We start from the raw sequence: 18,358 nt of genomic DNA, 5'->3' as shown, positions 1-18,358 counted from the left end.
CTACAAACAGAAATTTTAAAAATTTTGAGAAGATAAATTACTATGCTGCTGTTATTCTTTGCCATCTGAGCCACCAGGGAAGTTCAGGATGTTATTGATGCTGTCAGAGAAATATTTGTCTTCCTGATTCTGCTGATTCCACTGTATCCTGTTCTTAGAGCTGTTTGTCTGTTGAATCGTGATTTGAGAATCAAGAGACTCGATTGTCCTTTTCTGAGCTGAGTGCTGAGAAGGTCTCTCCTGGAGCAGCAGGTGGACCCTTGCTCTAGCTTCAGGAGCACGCTCCACAGCCCCAGGCGATTTTTTTTTCCTGGTTGGTGGTAGTTGTTATTATTTTGAAAGAACAATCATGCAAAGCAAGTAGAAACAGGCTGGGTCAGCTGATAATACCCACGTGCTCCCCCCTTGGGTCTCCCGGTGATATAATTAGCTGGTTTTATCCAGCGGTGAGTGGGCGGCTTGCTCCCCTGGCAGCCGGCAAGGCCAGCGGATGATGCAACAAAAGGCAAGCCCGGGCAAGGCCGAGCCGGGGCCGTGCCGGCCAAAGATGCTGATGCGATACACCGGGGTGGGGGTGGGGCGGGAATAGCCGAGTGCTTCGGAGCTGCAGGCGTCAGGGGGACCCGACTGCCCTCGGGGGCAAAGCTGGCCTGCTCACTAAGCCTTGAGCTCTCACCCCACCTGCCCCTTCAGCCTTTCCCCCCATCCCCACTTAGTGACAGACACTATTCCCAGTTCTCTGATTCTCAACTGAGATGGAAGTTCTGCAGAGAACTTCTAGAGGTAAGAAAGGGGCCCTTGTGCATGGATAGACTAAATCAGGGTTCCCAAAGCTGTGAGGCTGGAGGGCTGGGAGGTTTCAGCTACGGGGGAGGTTTTTCAAACCCCTGTATCCTTGTGTAGCTGGTTGACCCTCACACAATTTTAATTCAGTAGGTTCAGAAAGGGGGCCAGAAATTGGAAATAAGTTTTTAAAAGAATATTTACTTATTTATTTTTGGCTGCAAGGAGGTCTTAGTTTCTGCATGTACAGGCTTAGGTAAGTGGGGTCTACGTTCCTCACCAGAGATCGGAATCGTCGCCGCAACTTTTGAAGGTTGATTCTTAACCACTGGACCACCAGGGAAGTCCTGGAAATAGGTTTTTAATTGTGTTTAATTATTATTTTAAATAGAGTTAGCTATTAAGAATATATGATGAGGAATAAGCCTATTTTGCATTCAGGGTTGTACACAGCACCACTCCAGGGGACCCTGTCCACACAGACTCAGATGGTGCTAATGGTGCCCACGGAGGTAGGTGACACAGCAAACCTGCCTCTCTCCCCGGAGGCAGCCACTCTCATCGTTTTGTCTGTCTTCGAGAGAGATTCCATGTACTTGTAGGATGTGAACATTTTTCAAAAGGGGGTTCCCTTTTCTCCCATTCCCTATGTTGGGAATCCCTGAGCTGGAGGGAGGATGGTCTGAAGGATGGAGTATCTGCAAAGTGATAAAGGAGCAGCAGGCCCCCCTCTCCCCTACCAGGTCCAGGCTGGGTCCCCATCACAGACTACCCACAGGGACTTCCCTGGTGGTCCAGCAGTTAAGAATTTGCCTCCCAGTGCAGGGGATGCTGGTTTGATCCCTACTTGGGGAACAGATCCCACATGCCACAGGGCAACTAAGCCTGTGTACCTCAGTTAGGGAAGGCTTTCTGCTGCAGCAGAGTTCCCATGAGCCACAACCAAGACCTGATGCAGCCAAATAAATAAATATTTTTTTAAAACTACCTGCATTTCAGGCAGTAAAAGGTTTTTTCTCAGTAATCCTCTTAGGTCCCCGGGAGATTTTCAGATGAATTTGCTGAGTAGGGAATTTTCCTGCATTTCAATCCAGTGATTTCTCAGCAGACTTTGATGTAGTCTAGTCAAAACAAAACAAACCAAACCTGTGTACCAGAAGGAGGAAATTGGGTCCTGCTGTGTGACTTTATACAAGTCACACTGTCTCTTTGTGTCTTGGTTTCTTCCGCTGGGAAATGAGGAGCATCATGTCTACCCACCCCCCTTTTTTCCAACCTCTCGCAAAGGTTGTAAGATCATGGATATGAAAGTACCCATTTTCGAACTTCCCTGAAGGTCCAGTGGTTGAGGCATTGAAATGCAGGGCATTTGATTCCTGGTTGGGGAACTGAGATCACATGTGCCTCGTGGCAAGGCCAAGTTAAAAAATAAAAATTTTTAAAAAGTACACATTTTATAGATGAAGATTTGAGGTTCAAGGTCATGTAGCTCAGAGGTGTTCCTGTTCTCCTTGAGGTCAGGTCCAGAAACTCAGCAGGAAAAAACTCTCTTGCGGAAAGGGAGTGGGAAGAGGAAGGGGTTCTGGTCTGCCTTGCTCCTCTGCTGTGGCAGAGATGGTTAGCAGGTCATCACAGATCTGTGCCCTCCCCCAGGGACTACACAGACCCTTGCATCTAAGTGGGACCACATGACAAATTCTTACCAATGCAGTGTGGGTAGGAAGTGATGGGTGATACTTCTGAACCAGGTGTGAAGAAAGGGACATACCTTCTTCATGTTTTTCCTTCTTCCTCCAGCTTGGAAGCAGAGATCCTGATGCCCTCAGGCATGGTGGAGCTGCAGGATGGAACAGGCTTGAGTCCCTGAACCATCGTCACACCTGGAGGTCAGCTCCTTGCCAACCAGAGCACCTCAACTGGATTCATTATGTGAGTGAGACATAAACTATCGGCTTGTCACTGGAATTAGAGAGTTCATTTATTACAATGGCTAGTGTCACCCTGGGCTTCCCTGGTAGCTCAGCTGGTAAAGAATCTGCCTGCAATACAGAAGACCCCGGTTCGATTCCTGGGTCAGGAAGATCTCCTGGAGGAGGGCATGGCAACCCACTCTAGTGTTTTGCCTGGGGAGTCCCATGGACAGAGGAGCCTGGCGGGCTACAGTCCATGGGGTTGCAGAATCTGACACGATTGAGCAGTTAGGCACAGCACAGTACAGTGTCATCCTAACACACACTCCCACTTTTCTTCCTCAGTCCAGCACTGAGCCATTTGCTTGTACACAAAAGGAGACTTAGGTCATCATCCCTCACAGCAGGTGCAGGGTTGTAAAAAACCACTGAGGGTGGGGAGAGGGAGGCATCATCTCCCCTTAGCTCTGAACTTGGGGCCACCAGCATATGGGGATTGGGTTTGCAGCTGTTACATTCCACAGTGGCCCTGGTAGCATTTTGACTATGGGCAACACTCAGCGCCATCCTAGGGGAGCAAAGATAAGGACAGACAGCTGATAGGAGGGGGGAGCAGAGAGGGAGGGCCCACAACCAGAGCCCTGGAATCTCTGCCTGTGTCATCTCAGCCAAGCCAGAACCTCTTGGGCCCTCCATTTCCTCATCTGTAACATGAGTCTAAAGCACATATCCTGGATGGAAAGTGGGGGAAGGTGGGGATGGTGAGGGGTCAGATAATAGATCTGACTATGCAGTTGGAGGACCCAAACCCAAGTCCTCAGAACTTGGATGTGTGCTTGGGCTTTTTCTTGGGAGGGGCTTAAAAATAATTTGTTAGGAAAGAAAACATGAAAGAATGTCCGATTCCTACGTTTGGGGGATCATTCAGAAAGCTATTCTGGGCTAAAGGATCTGGAAGAGGTATGTCCTGATGGCTTTGAAGGCCACCTCTGAGCACCGAACTCAGTGTCTATGGGTAGTTCCTCTTGCCACCAAATATTTATTGACAGGTGTCCAGTATCTGAAATTCCACCATTAGTGCTTCATTCCTTTGGATTTGTTTTTTATTCTTCCACAAAAATGCAAGCTGTGATAATCCCAAACGTGTTCAGTGCTTTAGACTTTTCCCAGGAATCTTGAAAGATACAGATAGGTCCAAACGCCAAACGCAGGTGCTACATTAATCATTTTTTCTCCCGACAGGAAGATTGTGGGGGCAATTCTACTCCTGGGTGTATATCCAAGAATAACTTGCACATGTGGCCCAAAGACATGGATAGGAATAATTATAGCAGCCCTATGCATAATAACACAAATTTGGAAACAACCAAAGTGCCCGTTGACAAGGAGATGGGGATCACTGGATGTGAAATAACAGTGAAAATGATTGAGCCCTGTTTTAATAACATATTGCTGAATAACAGGCCATGTTAAAACATAGTGGCAACCATAATCATTGATTTGCTCACAGTTCTACAATTTAGGCAGGGGCTCATTGGGGATGGCTTGTCTCTACTCCATGTGACTTCAACTGCGGAGGATTAACTGAGGATGAGAAATCGATGTTCTAATTAATATTTATTTTGGCTGTACTGGGTCTTTGATACTGTGTGGGCTTTTCTGTAGTTGCAACGATCAGCGGCTCTTCTTCATTGCAGTGCGTGGGCTTCTCACTGCAGTGGCTTCTCTCGTTGCAGAGCACAGGCTCCAGGGCTTGCTGGCTTCAGTAGTTGTGACACATTGGCTCAGTAGCTGCATCTCCCGGGCTCTGGAGCACAGGTGTACGAGCTTAGTTGCTCTGTGTTATTCGGGATCTTTCTGGACCGGGGATTTGAACCCATGTCCCTTGAATTGGCAGGCGGATTCATGACCACTGAGCCACCAGGGAAGCCCTCAGATCAACTTTTAAGATGGTTCACTCATGTGGTTGGCATGTTGATGCTGGCTGTCAGCTAGGAGATCAGCTGGAGCTATTGTGTGTGTGGAAGTAGCCTTCTTATCTTGCATGTGGCCTCCATGTGACTTCTCTCAGGCTGGTGGTTTCAGAGTAATCAGACTTCTCAGGTGGAGTCTCAATGTCCCCAAGAAAGCAAAAGCAGAAGTTGCTGGACCTTCTTGAGGCTTAGGCCTAGAATAGGCACAGAATGACCCATTCTGCTGAAAGAATCATAAAGTCAGACAGATCCAACTGCAAAAGTGTGTGAATAACCAGAGCTATATTTGTGTGCCACAGACTTGCACAGCCGCAACCAGCCATAGCCATATGGATAAATCATAGGTACGTTATGCTGCAGGAGCAAACAAGCTTCACATTTCAGTGATTCCATATAACAATGGATTGTGTCTTCCTCACATACATATCTTTAAAAATATGTATGTATGTATTTGGCTGCATCGGGTCTTAGTTGCTGCACGTGGAATCTTCATTGCGTCATGTGGGCTCTTTCACTGAGACGCAGGTACTCTCTAGTTCTGGTGCACGGGCTTAGTTGTTCCACGGCGCGTGGGATCTTAGTTCCCTGACCAGGGATCAGCCCACACCCCTTGCATGGCAAGGTGGATTCTTAACTACCGGACCACCAGGAAAGTCCAGTCACATACATATCTTACACAAGCCGGTGGAGTGCTTGGCCCCACACAGCCAGCCACTTAGGAACTTAGGCTGATGGAGGATCTACCATACTGAGATGGCACCATCTGGGACATGAGACCTCACTTTTGCCACAGCCATGGAGGACAGAAAGGTTGGAAAATTTCACTTGACCTCAGCTCTAAAGATACACATGTCACTTAGGTTCACATCTCATTGGCTAGAACTAGTCACATTACCCTGCCTAAATTACAATTTTTCCATAGAAAAATGGAAGAGCATTACTATTCCAGTCACATGTAATAAAATTATTGAAAACAAAGGACAGTTCAACATAAAATTCAAGATAGTGTTTACTTTGGGGGGGGTGGTCAGCACAGGAGAGGAAGTCACAGGAAGGTATTAATAGCAGTTTACAATACTCTAATCCATGAGTTGAGCAGTGAGTATTGATTATACTATTTTTAATGAATAAATGAGTAAATAGATGAATGAAATAAAAGAGAGGGTTCAGAAGCTGTGGCACTGAAGCATAACCTCAGAGTGCAGGCCAAAAATAGCTCTTCCATAAATATTCACTGCGCTGTGGTTGAGGCGGCCAGGCCTTGAGGGTACAAAGATGAATAAAATGTAGGCTCATCCCCTCTAGATTCCCAGCTCAGAGGATGTAGTAGGCACATGAACCAGACAAACCAGCAAAGCACAGTGGAGTGGACTACTTACCAGGAACTTTGGGAGCCAGAGAAAGAAAGTCTTACCCCAAGGGGTCATGTAGGTTGGGTCATGAAGGATCAATAGGAGTTCAATAGGTGGAGAAAGAAGTGGAGGTGGGGCATATTGGTCAGGGACACTCATTCCAGGAAGAGTGAACAATATGTACAAAGGTACTTCATTCCTCAAGTGGCCTGTGTTCACAGCATTTCCTCACCACCTTCTAGTCCCTAAATGATCTGATCAACTCATTCATACTGTGCTATGCCACCCAGAACCCTCTGCAGGACTTGCACATTCAATATTCCCACCGATTTCTATGTGCCAGGCACTATGCTAAGCATTTTGCTTATATGATTTTATTTAATGAAGAGCAGAACTTAATGGCAAAGAAATTAATTTCTAATGGTGAAATTTCAGACTTAGATAAGATGAAATCTTTAGCTTAGGGAAGCTGGAAGTATTTGTGTGGCATGAATTCTGTCACACATTCCTCTGCCTCACCGTATGTTCAGTCCTGATGTTTGTACTGGCTGGGTAAAGCCCCTGGAAGGTCAGGAGGTGGGGTGGCAGGAGCTCCCAATCTTATTCTTCCAAAAAAAAAAGCAAGTGGGACTTCTGCTCAATAATATAATAATGTCTCTGTTCTGCCTTTTCTCTGGGGTCTCACTTCTTGGGAGCCTGTGTGGAGGTGAATTCCTCTGAAAGCTCTCTGCCCCTATTAGGGACTCCCCAGGCCTTTTCTGAGAAATAGTGACATTGTTCCTAACACTTCCCCTCCCTTCCTGGGTAGCTCCTGTGGCCACCATTGAGCTTTCCTCACATCCTCCTTCTTCGGGCTAGAGCTTTTCTAACTTTCCTTTCCATCATCACTTCCCTCCTGGATGGGGCTAATCTGAGTCCTCTCATTCCTCAGGCTGAAGCTCTTTACATCTCTAAGCCGTCTGCTTCCTTGGGAGCAGGCCTGGGCATCGGGCTGCAGGCCCGACTAGCATTCAGGCCTTCAGGAACATGTCCTAACATGTTGAGCCCTGGCACAGAAGAAGATGGTGGCTGTTTTGTCCTTGGGGCTGCCTGCTTTTAGACAAGAGTGGGGTTTTAGACAAGAGGAGACCCCGAGAAACCCCAGAGGGACCTTGGTCTGCATTTCTCTGAACAAAATATGTGATTTACCGCAGACCCCTTGGGACTGGTCTGGGATCTACTGTGTACCTGCATGCCTCTCTCTGTGTGTGTGTGTGTGTGTGTGTGTGTGTGTGTGTGTGTGTATGTGTGTGTATTTTGGGACTTGGATCTTGAGTGTGGGTTTTATCAACCTGCTTCTTTGCCTCTTTAGGGCAGAAGCCCTCTCTTAAGAGCAAACCTGTCTACACATTCAAGTGAATGCTTGGAAACTTTTTTTTTTTAAGTGCTGGACAGTACTGAACACCAGTAGGTGCTTAATATTTGTTGAGTTCTGTTGTGGTGGTGGTGGTGAGTTAAAAATTATAAAAAAAAAAATCACTTCCCAAAAAAACAACAAAAAATTATTTCATTGTGAAGCTCAGGACTGTAAAACTTTAACTAATTCAATACAAGCAGCCATTAAATTTTTTTCCCCAAAGTAAACAGATAGACAATGTCAAGTCTATTTACAATGTCTGAAAGGCAAGGGGATTCGAGACAGTAGGAGGATATGCCCGTCCTGTGCTGGACATTTGACAGCCCAGCCTTTGGGTGGTGTGGGTACGGGTGTGTTGGAGGTAGGGAGGGTGGAACTGGGAGAGGAGAGGGCTGGTTCTGGCGTTTTGGCCTGTTTGAGGTTCTTCCACCTACAATTCTGGCCTGTCTCCAATATCAGGCAGGCAAGGGGGTCTGGTAAAGGGTCCTCCCACCCCTCCCCGGGCTCCTGTCCCAGCAGTAGAGGAGAAGCAGGACTGTCCTCCCTGAGGTCAGCTGCTTTGGGGGAAGAAGACTGGGCATGTCTGGGCAGAGATTTCCAGACGCCGAACAGCCCTAGATGTCAGTAATTGGAGCTGCTTTCAGCCTGCATTCTATGTTTTAGTTGATTTCTGTTCAGATTAACACTCTGTTGTCTGCAATTTTCTTACAAGCAGAAATAAAAAATGTTTCAGATGAAGGAAGGAAGCAAAGGTGGGGTACAAGTGGGGATGGGGAGCAGCAGGGCACCTCACTTGCTTTTGCCTCTTTTGGAAGCACTGGTTGGCCTTTCTGGAATTGCCTTCATCAGTGTCATTTCAGTGTATTGCCTGGAAATTATGGGTGCTGGGCATGTCTTGCATTCTAAAGCTGCTGAAACAGAGAGGGCATAAGCAGAGAGCTCTGGATGAGAAGCAAAAGGTCTGCGTTCTAACCATCGCCATTGATGTGCTGTATACCCTGAGTCAGGCCTCTGAGCTCTGAGCCTCCGTTTCCAGCAGTGTATGTGGTGGGTGGGGATTACCCCCCAATCCTTCGCCCCTTCCCAGCCCGCAAATCCACAGCAATCACAGAGCTTTCTTCTGCTAAGGTGGGACGGGAGGTGGATATAGGCAGTGAGGAGGAGGCTGTGGGAAGCTTATCTCAGTGTCCCGGTTCCCCTGGAGACCAGGTTAGCCCTTTCTTAGCAGGGTCCCCAATTCCGTCCTTCCCTGGAGCATTTGACAAATAACTTCTCACCCCTTTAGTTCTGTGGGCTTCGGTCGGTTTCCTCTTCTGTGAAATACGGGGAATTGAATCCTCTTCTGTGAAATAAAGGAATTGAATCCATTCTGGCCTCCAAGAATGCTTTGTTGGGGTCTCTGGGTACCTCCGGTGATGGTGAGAAGTGGTGTAGTGAGGGACCCATGGTGGTAAAGGGGGGTTTTTCTGGGAATTACAAAGTGAAGTGTTCTTAAAAATTATTTAAGTATTTTTTTTTTCTTTATTAATGTCACTCTTCGTGGTTTATTCAGCTGCTCCGGGCAAATCCTTGCCCAGAGTCAGTCGGTGGTGGGTCAGAGTCGGGGGGGAGTGGGGTGGGGGGTGGGGGTGGGGTGGGCAGTCCGTCGGGTCCCAACAACGCCGCCGTCCCGTCGATGAGAGGGCAAGTTGCCCTCCCCACCCCCACCCCCCGCACTGGGGAAAAAAACCCAAACAGAATTGGGACTCAGTTCGTGCGGAAATATGTCAAGTGCACAAAGCCAGGCGCGGAGAGTGGGAAGGAGGGAAGCGCCCTCCTGCAGCCAGTGAGGTTGGCAGCGGACTCACCAGGGAGCCGCCGGGGGAGAAGCGCTGCTGTGGGCGGAGCGGCCGGTCCCGCCTCCGCCCTCTTTATAAGCCCGGCGCCCGGCGCCCGGCGGCGCCAGCTGAGGTGTGAGCAGCGGCTGGAGGCTGTGCTTGGGAGACCCGGCGCTGCGCGCTGATTCACGGAGACGTCCTGAGAGCCCCAGAAGAGGTGAGGGAGCTGGGGCGGGCCAGAGCGGATCCCGAACTGAGGCTCCCTAGCCGAGCCAAGCGAGTCCGCGTGTTTGTCCGTGCCCCTCGGGGGTGTGTGTCCGTGTGTCCGCGGGGGCTCGTGTGTCCTGTGTTCACAGGTGAATGGCGCGCGGGGCCCTGCGCGCGGGTCTCGGTTTGGGGCACACCAAGGGCTGCGAGTGTGCCTGTGGGCACAGGGCCCGGGATGCGTCGGAGGCTCCGGGCGCCGAAAAGGCGCCCAAGTACCAGGGATCTCCCCTCTGCGATCCCTCCCCTGGAAACTCCGTTGGGGCGAGGGAAGGCGTGGACCCAGCCGAGGGTGCGCCCGGGGCCCCAGGCTAGGCGCGCTCGCTGCGTGGGGACGAAGCCTGTTTCGCGCAGGGCTCCGGGAGGGGCGGGGAAAGCCAAGTCGAACAGGTTCATTTGGGATCCATTCCCGAGCGGTTCTCAGATCCGATCGGTGCCGTCCCGGCCCAGAACCGAGGTCGGAGTCCCCAGTGCTGCTGAGGTCAGCGCCGGCTGTGTCCTGGGCCCTTGGGAACATGTCGGGACACGTTCCTTAAAAGAAAGCTGGGAGGTGACTCACGGTGACAAGAAGACCCCGGGGAACAAGACGGGTGACATCAGAACTCCTCCAGGACTGGGAGACTGTGGCTCCGCCAGAAGTCCCTTCCCTGCCTCTCTCCACGGTCTCTGTCCCCCCACGCCGCCACCATCAGCACAGTGACCTATTTGGCTGGCACAGAGTGTTCCCAGGGAAACCGAGACACCAGGAGGTCCTAGACCGGGTGTCCGGTCCCCGCCCCGAGGCGCGCCCTCTGGGACCCGGAGCCTCGGCCGGGCGCTGGGTGGGCTTGCGCCAGCCTGTCAGTTAGGGAAGCCCCGAAGCCGAACCTACCTCTCTCCCACCGCCGCCAGGAGAACCCCGGCTCAGCCTGCCCTTGGGTCGGCCGGACGTACTCGAGGTCCGGAGCCGAGCTCTGCCCTGCGGCGTGGTGGGGGCACCCAGCCCCCGACGGGGGCGGTGGGGGAAGGGAAGGAGAGGTCCTGTGTTTGAGGGATGGGGCTTCGGGGTGTGTCGCTGCTCCGGGCCTCCGTCACCTGCTTTCGGGCGCTCCAGGCGGCCCCAATCCGGTCCGAATTTCCCTCTCCAAGGGCGACAGGGCTGAGCAGAGCAGGAGGGCGATTCGCCCTCCGGACGCCACCGTCCAGCGTGGACTGTAGTGCGTCTGCCTGGTCTGGGGCCCTCGGGAGACACTTGCGCTCTCCCCGTAAGGGACAAGAATCGTAGAACTGGGCTTGGTACTTTAGGGCGCCCGGGCAGCTCCCTCCCTCCTTCCCCTTCCTCCACGTTGCGTTTCGGGGAGGACTTAAGAGCGGTTTTGTTTTCGTTGCTCCCGTCTATTTTTATTTTTCAGGGATCTGACTCATCCCTTGCTTTGGGCGTGGAGATAAGGTGGAGGGACCAGATCTCGGCGCGCCTGTGCGTGCATGCTGTGTGTGTGCGTGTGTGTGTGTGTGTGTACGCGCGTGCGCGCGTGTGTTTCACAAGAGGCGGCGCGAGAGCGCGCTGTTTCCCAATAGTGGCGGGCGTTTCGGAAGGCTGACTGGCTCAGCGTGACGTGTTCGCGGCCCCCGAGCCCCCTCCCACTCCCCCTCCCCACCCCGGGGTGACGTGCAGCGGGAGTGGAAGCGAAGTTTTGGCGGGCGGGGAGCGCTTTGCGGGAAACTGACTCATCACAGCTGGCTGCCGGCCTCCCAGGCTCTGCCGCGCAGCGCCCCCTCCGCGCGTGATTTCCTGGAGACTGGCGCCCTCTTCTGGCCATATCGCTAATCGCTAACCCGCCTTCCCGCGGAATGAGGCTTCACCGGCCTTTGCTTCCCAATGCAATTTACTCTAGTACTGATGCTGAGGTCTTTGCCCACTCCTCTCTTAAAAGGAGTGCCCCCACTGGATCTGCAGTGTTTACTGAGTGCTTACTGTTTATTTGGGAATGAAAATATGGCTGAAGCCCAAGGCCTGATAAAACCCTAGCAGGGTTCCTCCTCTTGCCAATGAAGCCCTGAGATCTGTAGTGTCTATTCAAGCCATTCTGTGTGTCCCCTCTTGGCTGGCACCCCAAGCGTGCCCATCTGGAGAACTGTCAAGCCCTTGAATTTAATCGATCTGGGGAAGAAGGGGCCTGTCAAATCTACATTTTGAAAAAGCTCCTCAAGTGGTTCTGATGGGTCTCTCTGGTGAAGAAACCTCAAAATTAGAGAGGGAGTAGGGTTCAATACCAGAATGCAGAACCCAGGGCATTCAGGGCTGGGTTCAAATCCTGGCTGTGCCATTGGTGAGCTGTGTGACCTTGGGAAAATTACTTAACTTCTCTGAGCCTTGGTTACCTCTTCTGTAAAAGAGTGATATACCCATTTCTTTTGAAAATTAATATCCGTAAACTTTTTTACAACAGCCTTTGGCACATTAAAATATATAAATAAATCTCAATCCTTAGCCCTGAAGAGAGTGAGCAAAGGTTATTTGTGGGCTTTGTCCACTGGGCTATGTAACCCCTTTCTATGTGGCAGCTTGAATAGACACTATTGATCTGTTTAACCCTGTGGGTTCGGGGCAAGTCTTAAAACTCCTGCCCTTTAAACGTGGTCTGAGGTCATCTAGTGCCTCCCCTGCCCTGTCTGCTGAGACTTGGAGTTATGGACTTGACTCACTGTGAGACGTGGAGTGGGGACAGGTAGATGTGGTGTGGATCGAGGGCTTCCTGCCCCAGGAGGACACTCAGCAGGGCTTTCACCCTCAGAGCGTGCAGATCAGGACTTGTCCCCAGGAAAACCCAGTCCCTGTTAAAGTCGTGCAGGCGCTCAGCCCTGGACTCAAGCAGGGCAGGGAGGTGCCAGCACCCCGTCACGGGCAAGCTCACCCTCAGTTTTCCCTCTCTTAAAGTGGGAGGTGAGGAGCCAGGTAGACCGGTGCCTTTAATTTTCTTTGCCTGCAAAACGGGTTCCTTGGATGCAGGCAGAATGGGGCAGGGGCTTCCAGATTGTCTAGACTTCAGGTCACCTGATGTGCCTGGCAGGATGTGGCTCAGCCTGGGAGAAATCATTGCTCCGCCCTGCCCTGCCTAGCTCCTCCTTACCCCCAGGCGCCTGCCTGATGACATCCTTGGGAAAGGCCCTCAGCCACAACACCTGTCAGCTGCTGTCTGAAGGAGGCGGTGGCCCAGGTGGAGTGATGGGGAGGAGTCAGCCAGAACTAAAGGCGGACCGAAATATTTTCCAAACACTTTTTCTATACTTGGTACTGCTCTGAGGGCGTTACCTACAACCGCTTAGCTAATCCTCACATCTGTCCTCTGAGATATTCGCTATGGTTATCTCCTTCTAGAACTGACCTACAACGCAGGAGACCTAGGTTTGATCCCTGGGTCGGGAAGATCTCCTGGAGAAGGAAATGGCAACCCACTCCAGTACTCTTGCCTGGAAAATCCTATGGACAGAGGAGCCTGGTAGGCTCCCGTCCATGGGGTCACAAAGAGTTGGACACGACTGAGTGACTTCACTTTCTAGAACTGACACCAAAAATAGATGTCCCTTTCATCATAGGGGACTGGAATGTAAAAGTAGGAAGTCAGGAGATACCTGGAGTTACAGGCAAGTTTGACCTTGGAGTACTAAGTGAAGCAGGGCAAAGGCTAACAGAGTTTTTCCAAGGGAATGCACTAGTCATAGCAAACACCCTCATCCAACATACACAAGAGACAACTCTACACATGGACATCTCCATCTTATAGGTGAGGAAAACAGAACCCAGAGAAGTTAAGCTACTTGTCGAAGGTTGCCCAGCAGAGCCTGGATTCCAACCCAAGTGGCCTGGTTCCAGAGCCCTCACCTTTAACCACCAAGACACAGCTGTTCAACTCTGCTCCATCCGCCTTGCCTGGCGGGGCCCACCAATCATTTCCTTGAGCCTGCATCTACAGCCCTGCTCTTTAGACACGTATGCAGTCCCATTTTACAGATGAAGAAATGGAGGCCGGGGGACTTGAAATGACTCTTTGAAAGTTGAGGTAGGAAGTGGCAGAGCAAGGACTAGAACCCAGGTGCTTTTTAACTCCAAAGTCCAGGGTAGTTTTAAGTAACTGAGCAGGATTATTCCACACGAGCTTCTAGACGGAGGGATTTGAGAGGCTTGAGGAGGTGTCCATTTACTTGGGGATTGACCTCCCCAGCCGGGTCTGGAGTTAGGAAACTACTGGACTCTGACAATTCACACATACCTGGGGCATTCACACCCACGAGGGACACCTCAGGGGGGAAAAACAAATTGATTTTAGCTGATAACACCTGGTGGTAAACAGGACCCTGATCCCTGCTATTGCAATAAACTTGCCTTTGTTGACATAAACTTGCCCTTCAGCTGCCCACTCCCCCAGTGACCTGGGGGTGTCAGGCGGACTGACTCTGCCCCTCACGCCCTCTCTGTGGGAGGAAGGTGGGGGAAATCAGCCGGAGGGAACCGAGAGCCCCTCTCACCTCACTTTCCAGTGAGGAGGCCGCGCCTGAGGTTACGCAGTAGCGAGGCCCGGAGAGGGAGCGAATGACTTCCCGAGGGCCTCACTTACATGCCCCGGGGTCTCCCTTGTGTTCCAGCCACAGGTGCCATGTCCGAGCCGTCCAGGGACGCGCATCAAATCCCCCGCAGCAGCAAGGCCTGCCGCTGCCTCTTTGGTCCAGTGGACAGCGAGCAGCTGCGCCAGGACTGCGATGCCCTCATGGCCAGCTGCGTGCAGGAGGCCCGAGAGCGGTGGAACTTCGACTTTGTCACCGAGACGCCGCTGGAGGGGGACTTCGCCTGGGAGCGCGTGAGGGGCCTCGGCCTGCCCAAGCTCTACCTGCCCGTGGGGCCCCGAGACGACCTGGGAGGGGGCAAGCGGCCGAGCCCCTCGTCCGCCCTGCTGCAGGGCACGTCTCAGGAGGACCACTTGGACCTGTCGCTGTCCTGCACTCTCGTGACTCGCTCCCCTGAGCGGCCCGAGGGGACCCCCGGTGGGCCTGGCCCGTCCCAGGGCCGGAAACGGCGGCAGACCAGCATGACAGGTGAGGACTCCCAGAACTCACGGTGCCAGGGCTCACCTGTCTGGCCCCGCTTGCCCATCACTCTGAGGGGGGAAACAGGCCCAGAGAGGGGAAGAGGCTTGCCTGAGGTCACACAGCAAGTCTACTACCAAGACCAATTAGCTGACATTTATTTAGAACATTGACTATGTGCCAGGCCCTTTGATAAGTGTCTAGATTTCTTTTAGTTCTTATAGTGATCTAATACCATAGGACATTCTTGGCATCCTTTTACAGGCAAAGAAACAGGACTCAGGTAGAATGATTTGCCTAAGGTCCCACGCTGAATTTGGCATGGAGAGAAAATGAATGATCATTTCCTGGCTGCCTTAACCAAACTTAACTCGCCTTCCCCTTCATATATACACACCTTCATCCGCACTTCCCAGCCTATTTTTCTCTTTTTGGCACTTTTTAAACTATCAACAGTTACTTCCATATTTTGATATGGTCCATCTCCCCAAATAGGATCCTATCTCCACAAGAAAGAAATCTGTATCTCTCTTGTTCATAACTGAATCCTCAGCACCTTGGATGGTGTGTGACACACAGCAGGTGCTTGAGGAAAATGGAATAAATGAGGCTGGCAGTTGAACACTAACTATGCCAGGCCTTAGGCCAATGTCTTTTTATTTTTTACTTTACAAATGTAATACTGTTATTATTTTGGCTGTATGGCTTGTGGGACCTTAATTCCCTAAGCAGGGATAGAACCTGGGCCACCTCCATTGAGAGCAAGGAGTCTTAGCCACTGGACCATCAGGGAAGTCCCAACCAAGGTCTTTCTGGAAGCATTTCATTTAATCCTCCGAGCACCGTACCAGTGTTATCCTCATTTTATAGGTGAGGAAACGGAAGCTTGGAGCAGTACAGCCAAGAATCCCACAGCAAATTTGCAGCTGGGTCAAAACTAACAATAATGATAATAATAATAACTAACCTTTATATGGCTCAGGCATCATTCAGAACACTTTTCCTGGATCAAATAATGAAATCTCCAGAGCAGTGCTCTCTGACAGATCAGGCTCTACAAAGAAGCAGTTGCTCAGTACCACTGGCCACATATTGCTGCTGAGTGCTTGCCATGAGGGACTGAATTTTTCTTTTAGTTTACTGTTAGTTAATTTAAACAGCCACCTAGGGTTAGCGGCCATTGCATTTGGGCAGCTTGGCTTAAAGCGGGCCCATGGATGGAAGGCCTGTTATTGATCACATCTGTGAAGCATGGGGGGATGTTCTGTATGTATGTAGCCCTCTGGGAGATGGGCTAGAAGTTTCCAGAGTTCTTCCCTGCCTTGGGGAGGGTCCCTCTGCAGTTTGCACTGGGCGGGTGGCCCTGCTGGGCCCTCTTCCTCCTGGCCTGGCTGATGTCTATTCTCTCCCCCCAGATTTCTACCACTCCAAACGCAGGCTGATCTGCTCCAAGAGGAAGCCCTAACGCCGCTGCCAGAAGCACGTCCTCGTGGAAACAAGGGGGCCACTGCGGGCCTCTTCTGTACCTTTTGCCTGGGTCCTCCAGTTTGTGCGTCTTAATTATTATTTGTGTTTTAATTTAAACGCCTCCTCATGTACATACCCTGCTTACTGTCACCCTTCCCACGCCCCCAGCCTCTGGCATTAGAATTATTTAAAAAAAAAATTAGCAGAAAAAATAGGCTTATTAGAGTGCTAGGTATTTTTATTATATGAACCGTTATTTAAACCCTCTTCATCCTTTGCTTTCCTCGTCCTTGCTCCTCTGAGGCTGACGTGACCCCCATTCTCTGGGTGGCACTCTCTGGAGGGGCCTGGCTCTCTCCCCCGCTGCCATCTGATGGGTGTTATGAAGTCCGCCCCCCCCCCCCCCCCGGCTCCTTTCCTGCATTCTCAGTCCTGAATTCCTTATAATCTGAGAAGTAAATAGATAGCACTTTGAAGGGGGCCCAACAGAGTTGGAGGCATCATCAAAACTTTGGGTTCCCCTTGCCCCCTCTAAGGTTGGGCAGGGTGATCCTGAAGTGGGCACAGCCTGGAAATGGGGCTGGGGGATTGGACACCCTCCTGGCCCTTGATTCCCACCTCTGTCTTGTGAAGGCGTGGGGAAGGTAGGGGCCCGTAGCAAACCACCCCCACCTCGCCACTCCTCCCACCCCCGTCTTCAGGGGAGCCAGTCTCATATTTGGCTTCCCTGTTCCCTGCATTTTTCCAGGAGCCCCAGAGGCCCCTCTTCCCCAGCTGGGCTCTCAGTCCCTCTCTGCTCCTCTCCCTTCCTCCATGCCCTTTCCCTTTAGTATCTTCTCGGCCCTGGGTGGCAGCTCTGGGGGGGCCCTAACCCCCAACTCAGTGGACTGGAAGGGGAAGGGACATGCTAGGCATAGGGTTCCCCAGTTCTACCTCAAGCAGCGACTGCCCCCTCCTCTTAGCTCTTGGGGTGGGGGTCCTGGGTGGTCAGACAGGCCTCCTTGAATGGGGATCTCTCTGTGTTAGGGGTAGGTGGGTGAGGAGCAGATTTTTCCAGGAGGGACAGTGTGACACCAGCCCCTGGCTCTTGGCCAAGGACTTTTTCCATTGGCCCCACCCCTTCCCCCATTTCATTGCACTTTGAATAACAGCTGAAGGAGTCAGATGGCGGGAGCAGAGGCTGTGGATAGGATGAGCTAAGTGGGCAAATGTGGGTCTGGGAGCTGTGAGTCTTTGTCTTTCCTGGCACTGAGCCACGTGGTGGGTCTGACCCCAGACACCTCCCGGCTCCTATGACATCCTGGCCTGGACTGTTTTCTCCTGATTCCCAGATGGCCTGTCTCTTCCGTCTCCACCTCGACTGTAAACCTCTCACGGGCAGGGAATACATCCTGTACTGCTCTGTGCCCTTCAGAGCCCCTCCCACAGTGCTGAGTATACAGCAGGTGCTCAATAAATATTTCTGATGACTTTACTCGTAATATTAGTGTTGTGGTCAATATACCTTATTATTTATAAGAACAAGTTGGTGGAGGTTTTTTTTAATTAAATAAGCACTTAAAAAAAAAAAAAAGCAGAACAGTTGAGCAAAAGAAAGACCAAGACCACAAATCAAAAAGCAGACAATAACAAAACAAGAAGTCATCACACCTCTGCAGATTGCCACGGTCAGTATTTTGGGTTCTTGTATGTGGTTTTTTTAAAAGTAAAGAATATATTGTGACTCATCAGAAAAATGCAAATTAAAATCACAGTAAGATACCAGTACACATCTATCAGAATGACTAACATGAAAAAGACTGACAATGCCAAGTGTTGGTGAGGATACAGAGCAACTGGAACTCATACCTCCTGGTGGAAGTATGAACTATTTCATCTCCTTTGGAATAACTCTGGGTAATATCTTCTCAAGATGCCTCCCCTCAAGCCTACCTGATGACTAGGAATTCCATTCTTAGGTTTGTTCTCAAGAGAAATAAATATTTTTTTTTCCATTTATTTTTATTAGTTGGAGGCTAATTACTTTACATCATTGCAGTGGTTTTTGTCATACATTGAAATAAATACACATTTGTATATTTTTATAGCAGTATTATTCACAACAGAGCCTAACCAGAAACAACCTAATGTCCAGAACATGAGAACAGATACATAAACTGGTATCTGTATATAGTGGAATCCTATATGACATTAAAAAGAACAAATACTCTTACATGAATCTTCTGGTTATTTATATTTATCAACCCTAAGCCTTAGTAGCTTAAAACAATAGTCATTTCTTTGTTCTGGATCCTGCAGTTTAGCCAAGAACTACTTTTCACATGCCGAATAATCC

At 50.7% G+C, this 18,358-nt stretch overlaps 1 protein-coding gene across 4 annotated transcripts; it reads left to right on the top strand.

The window, feature by feature from the left end:
* The first annotated feature begins 354 nt into the window (after window positions 1-354).
* Window positions 355-17,504, top strand: CDKN1A (cyclin dependent kinase inhibitor 1A). Of its 4 annotated transcripts, none has more exons than XM_020875815.2 (5): window positions 355-783; window positions 2,581-2,712; window positions 13,260-13,568; window positions 14,119-14,565; window positions 15,972-17,504. In XM_020875815.2, the coding sequence occupies exons 4-5, from the start codon at window positions 14,130-14,132 to the stop codon at window positions 16,019-16,021; spliced, it is 486 nt and encodes a 161-aa protein (XP_020731474.1). In that variant the 5' UTR covers window positions 355-783; window positions 2,581-2,712; window positions 13,260-13,568; window positions 14,119-14,129; the 3' UTR covers window positions 16,022-17,504. The 4 variants fall into 4 exon arrangements, with proteins under 4 accessions (XP_020731474.1, XP_020731473.1, XP_020731472.1 ...); XM_020875814.2 differs by having other exon boundaries at window positions 356-783; window positions 13,260-13,535; XM_020875813.2 differs by lacking the exon at window positions 13,260-13,568 and having other exon boundaries at window positions 364-783.
* The last annotated feature ends 854 nt before the right edge of the window (window positions 17,505-18,358 follow it).

The sequence above is a fragment of the Odocoileus virginianus genome, chromosome 27 (genome assembly GCF_023699985.2).
Source record: "Odocoileus virginianus isolate 20LAN1187 ecotype Illinois chromosome 27, Ovbor_1.2, whole genome shotgun sequence".
NCBI classification, from domain to species: domain Eukaryota; kingdom Metazoa; phylum Chordata; class Mammalia; order Artiodactyla; family Cervidae; genus Odocoileus; species Odocoileus virginianus.
Note: the sequence above shows the minus strand (reverse complement) of the source record. Positions and strands in the feature narration are given on the sequence as shown.

Bases quoted from the DNA above. Each gene is read 5' to 3' on its own strand.
- CDKN1A (XM_020875815.2), top strand. From the start codon at position 14,130: ATGTCCGAGCCGTCCAGGGACGCGCATCAAATCCCCCGCAGCAGCAAG. The intron at 14,566-15,971 runs GTGAGGACTCCC...CTCTCCCCCCAG, and splicing joins GCGGCAGACCAGCATGACAG to ATTTCTACCACTCCAAACGC.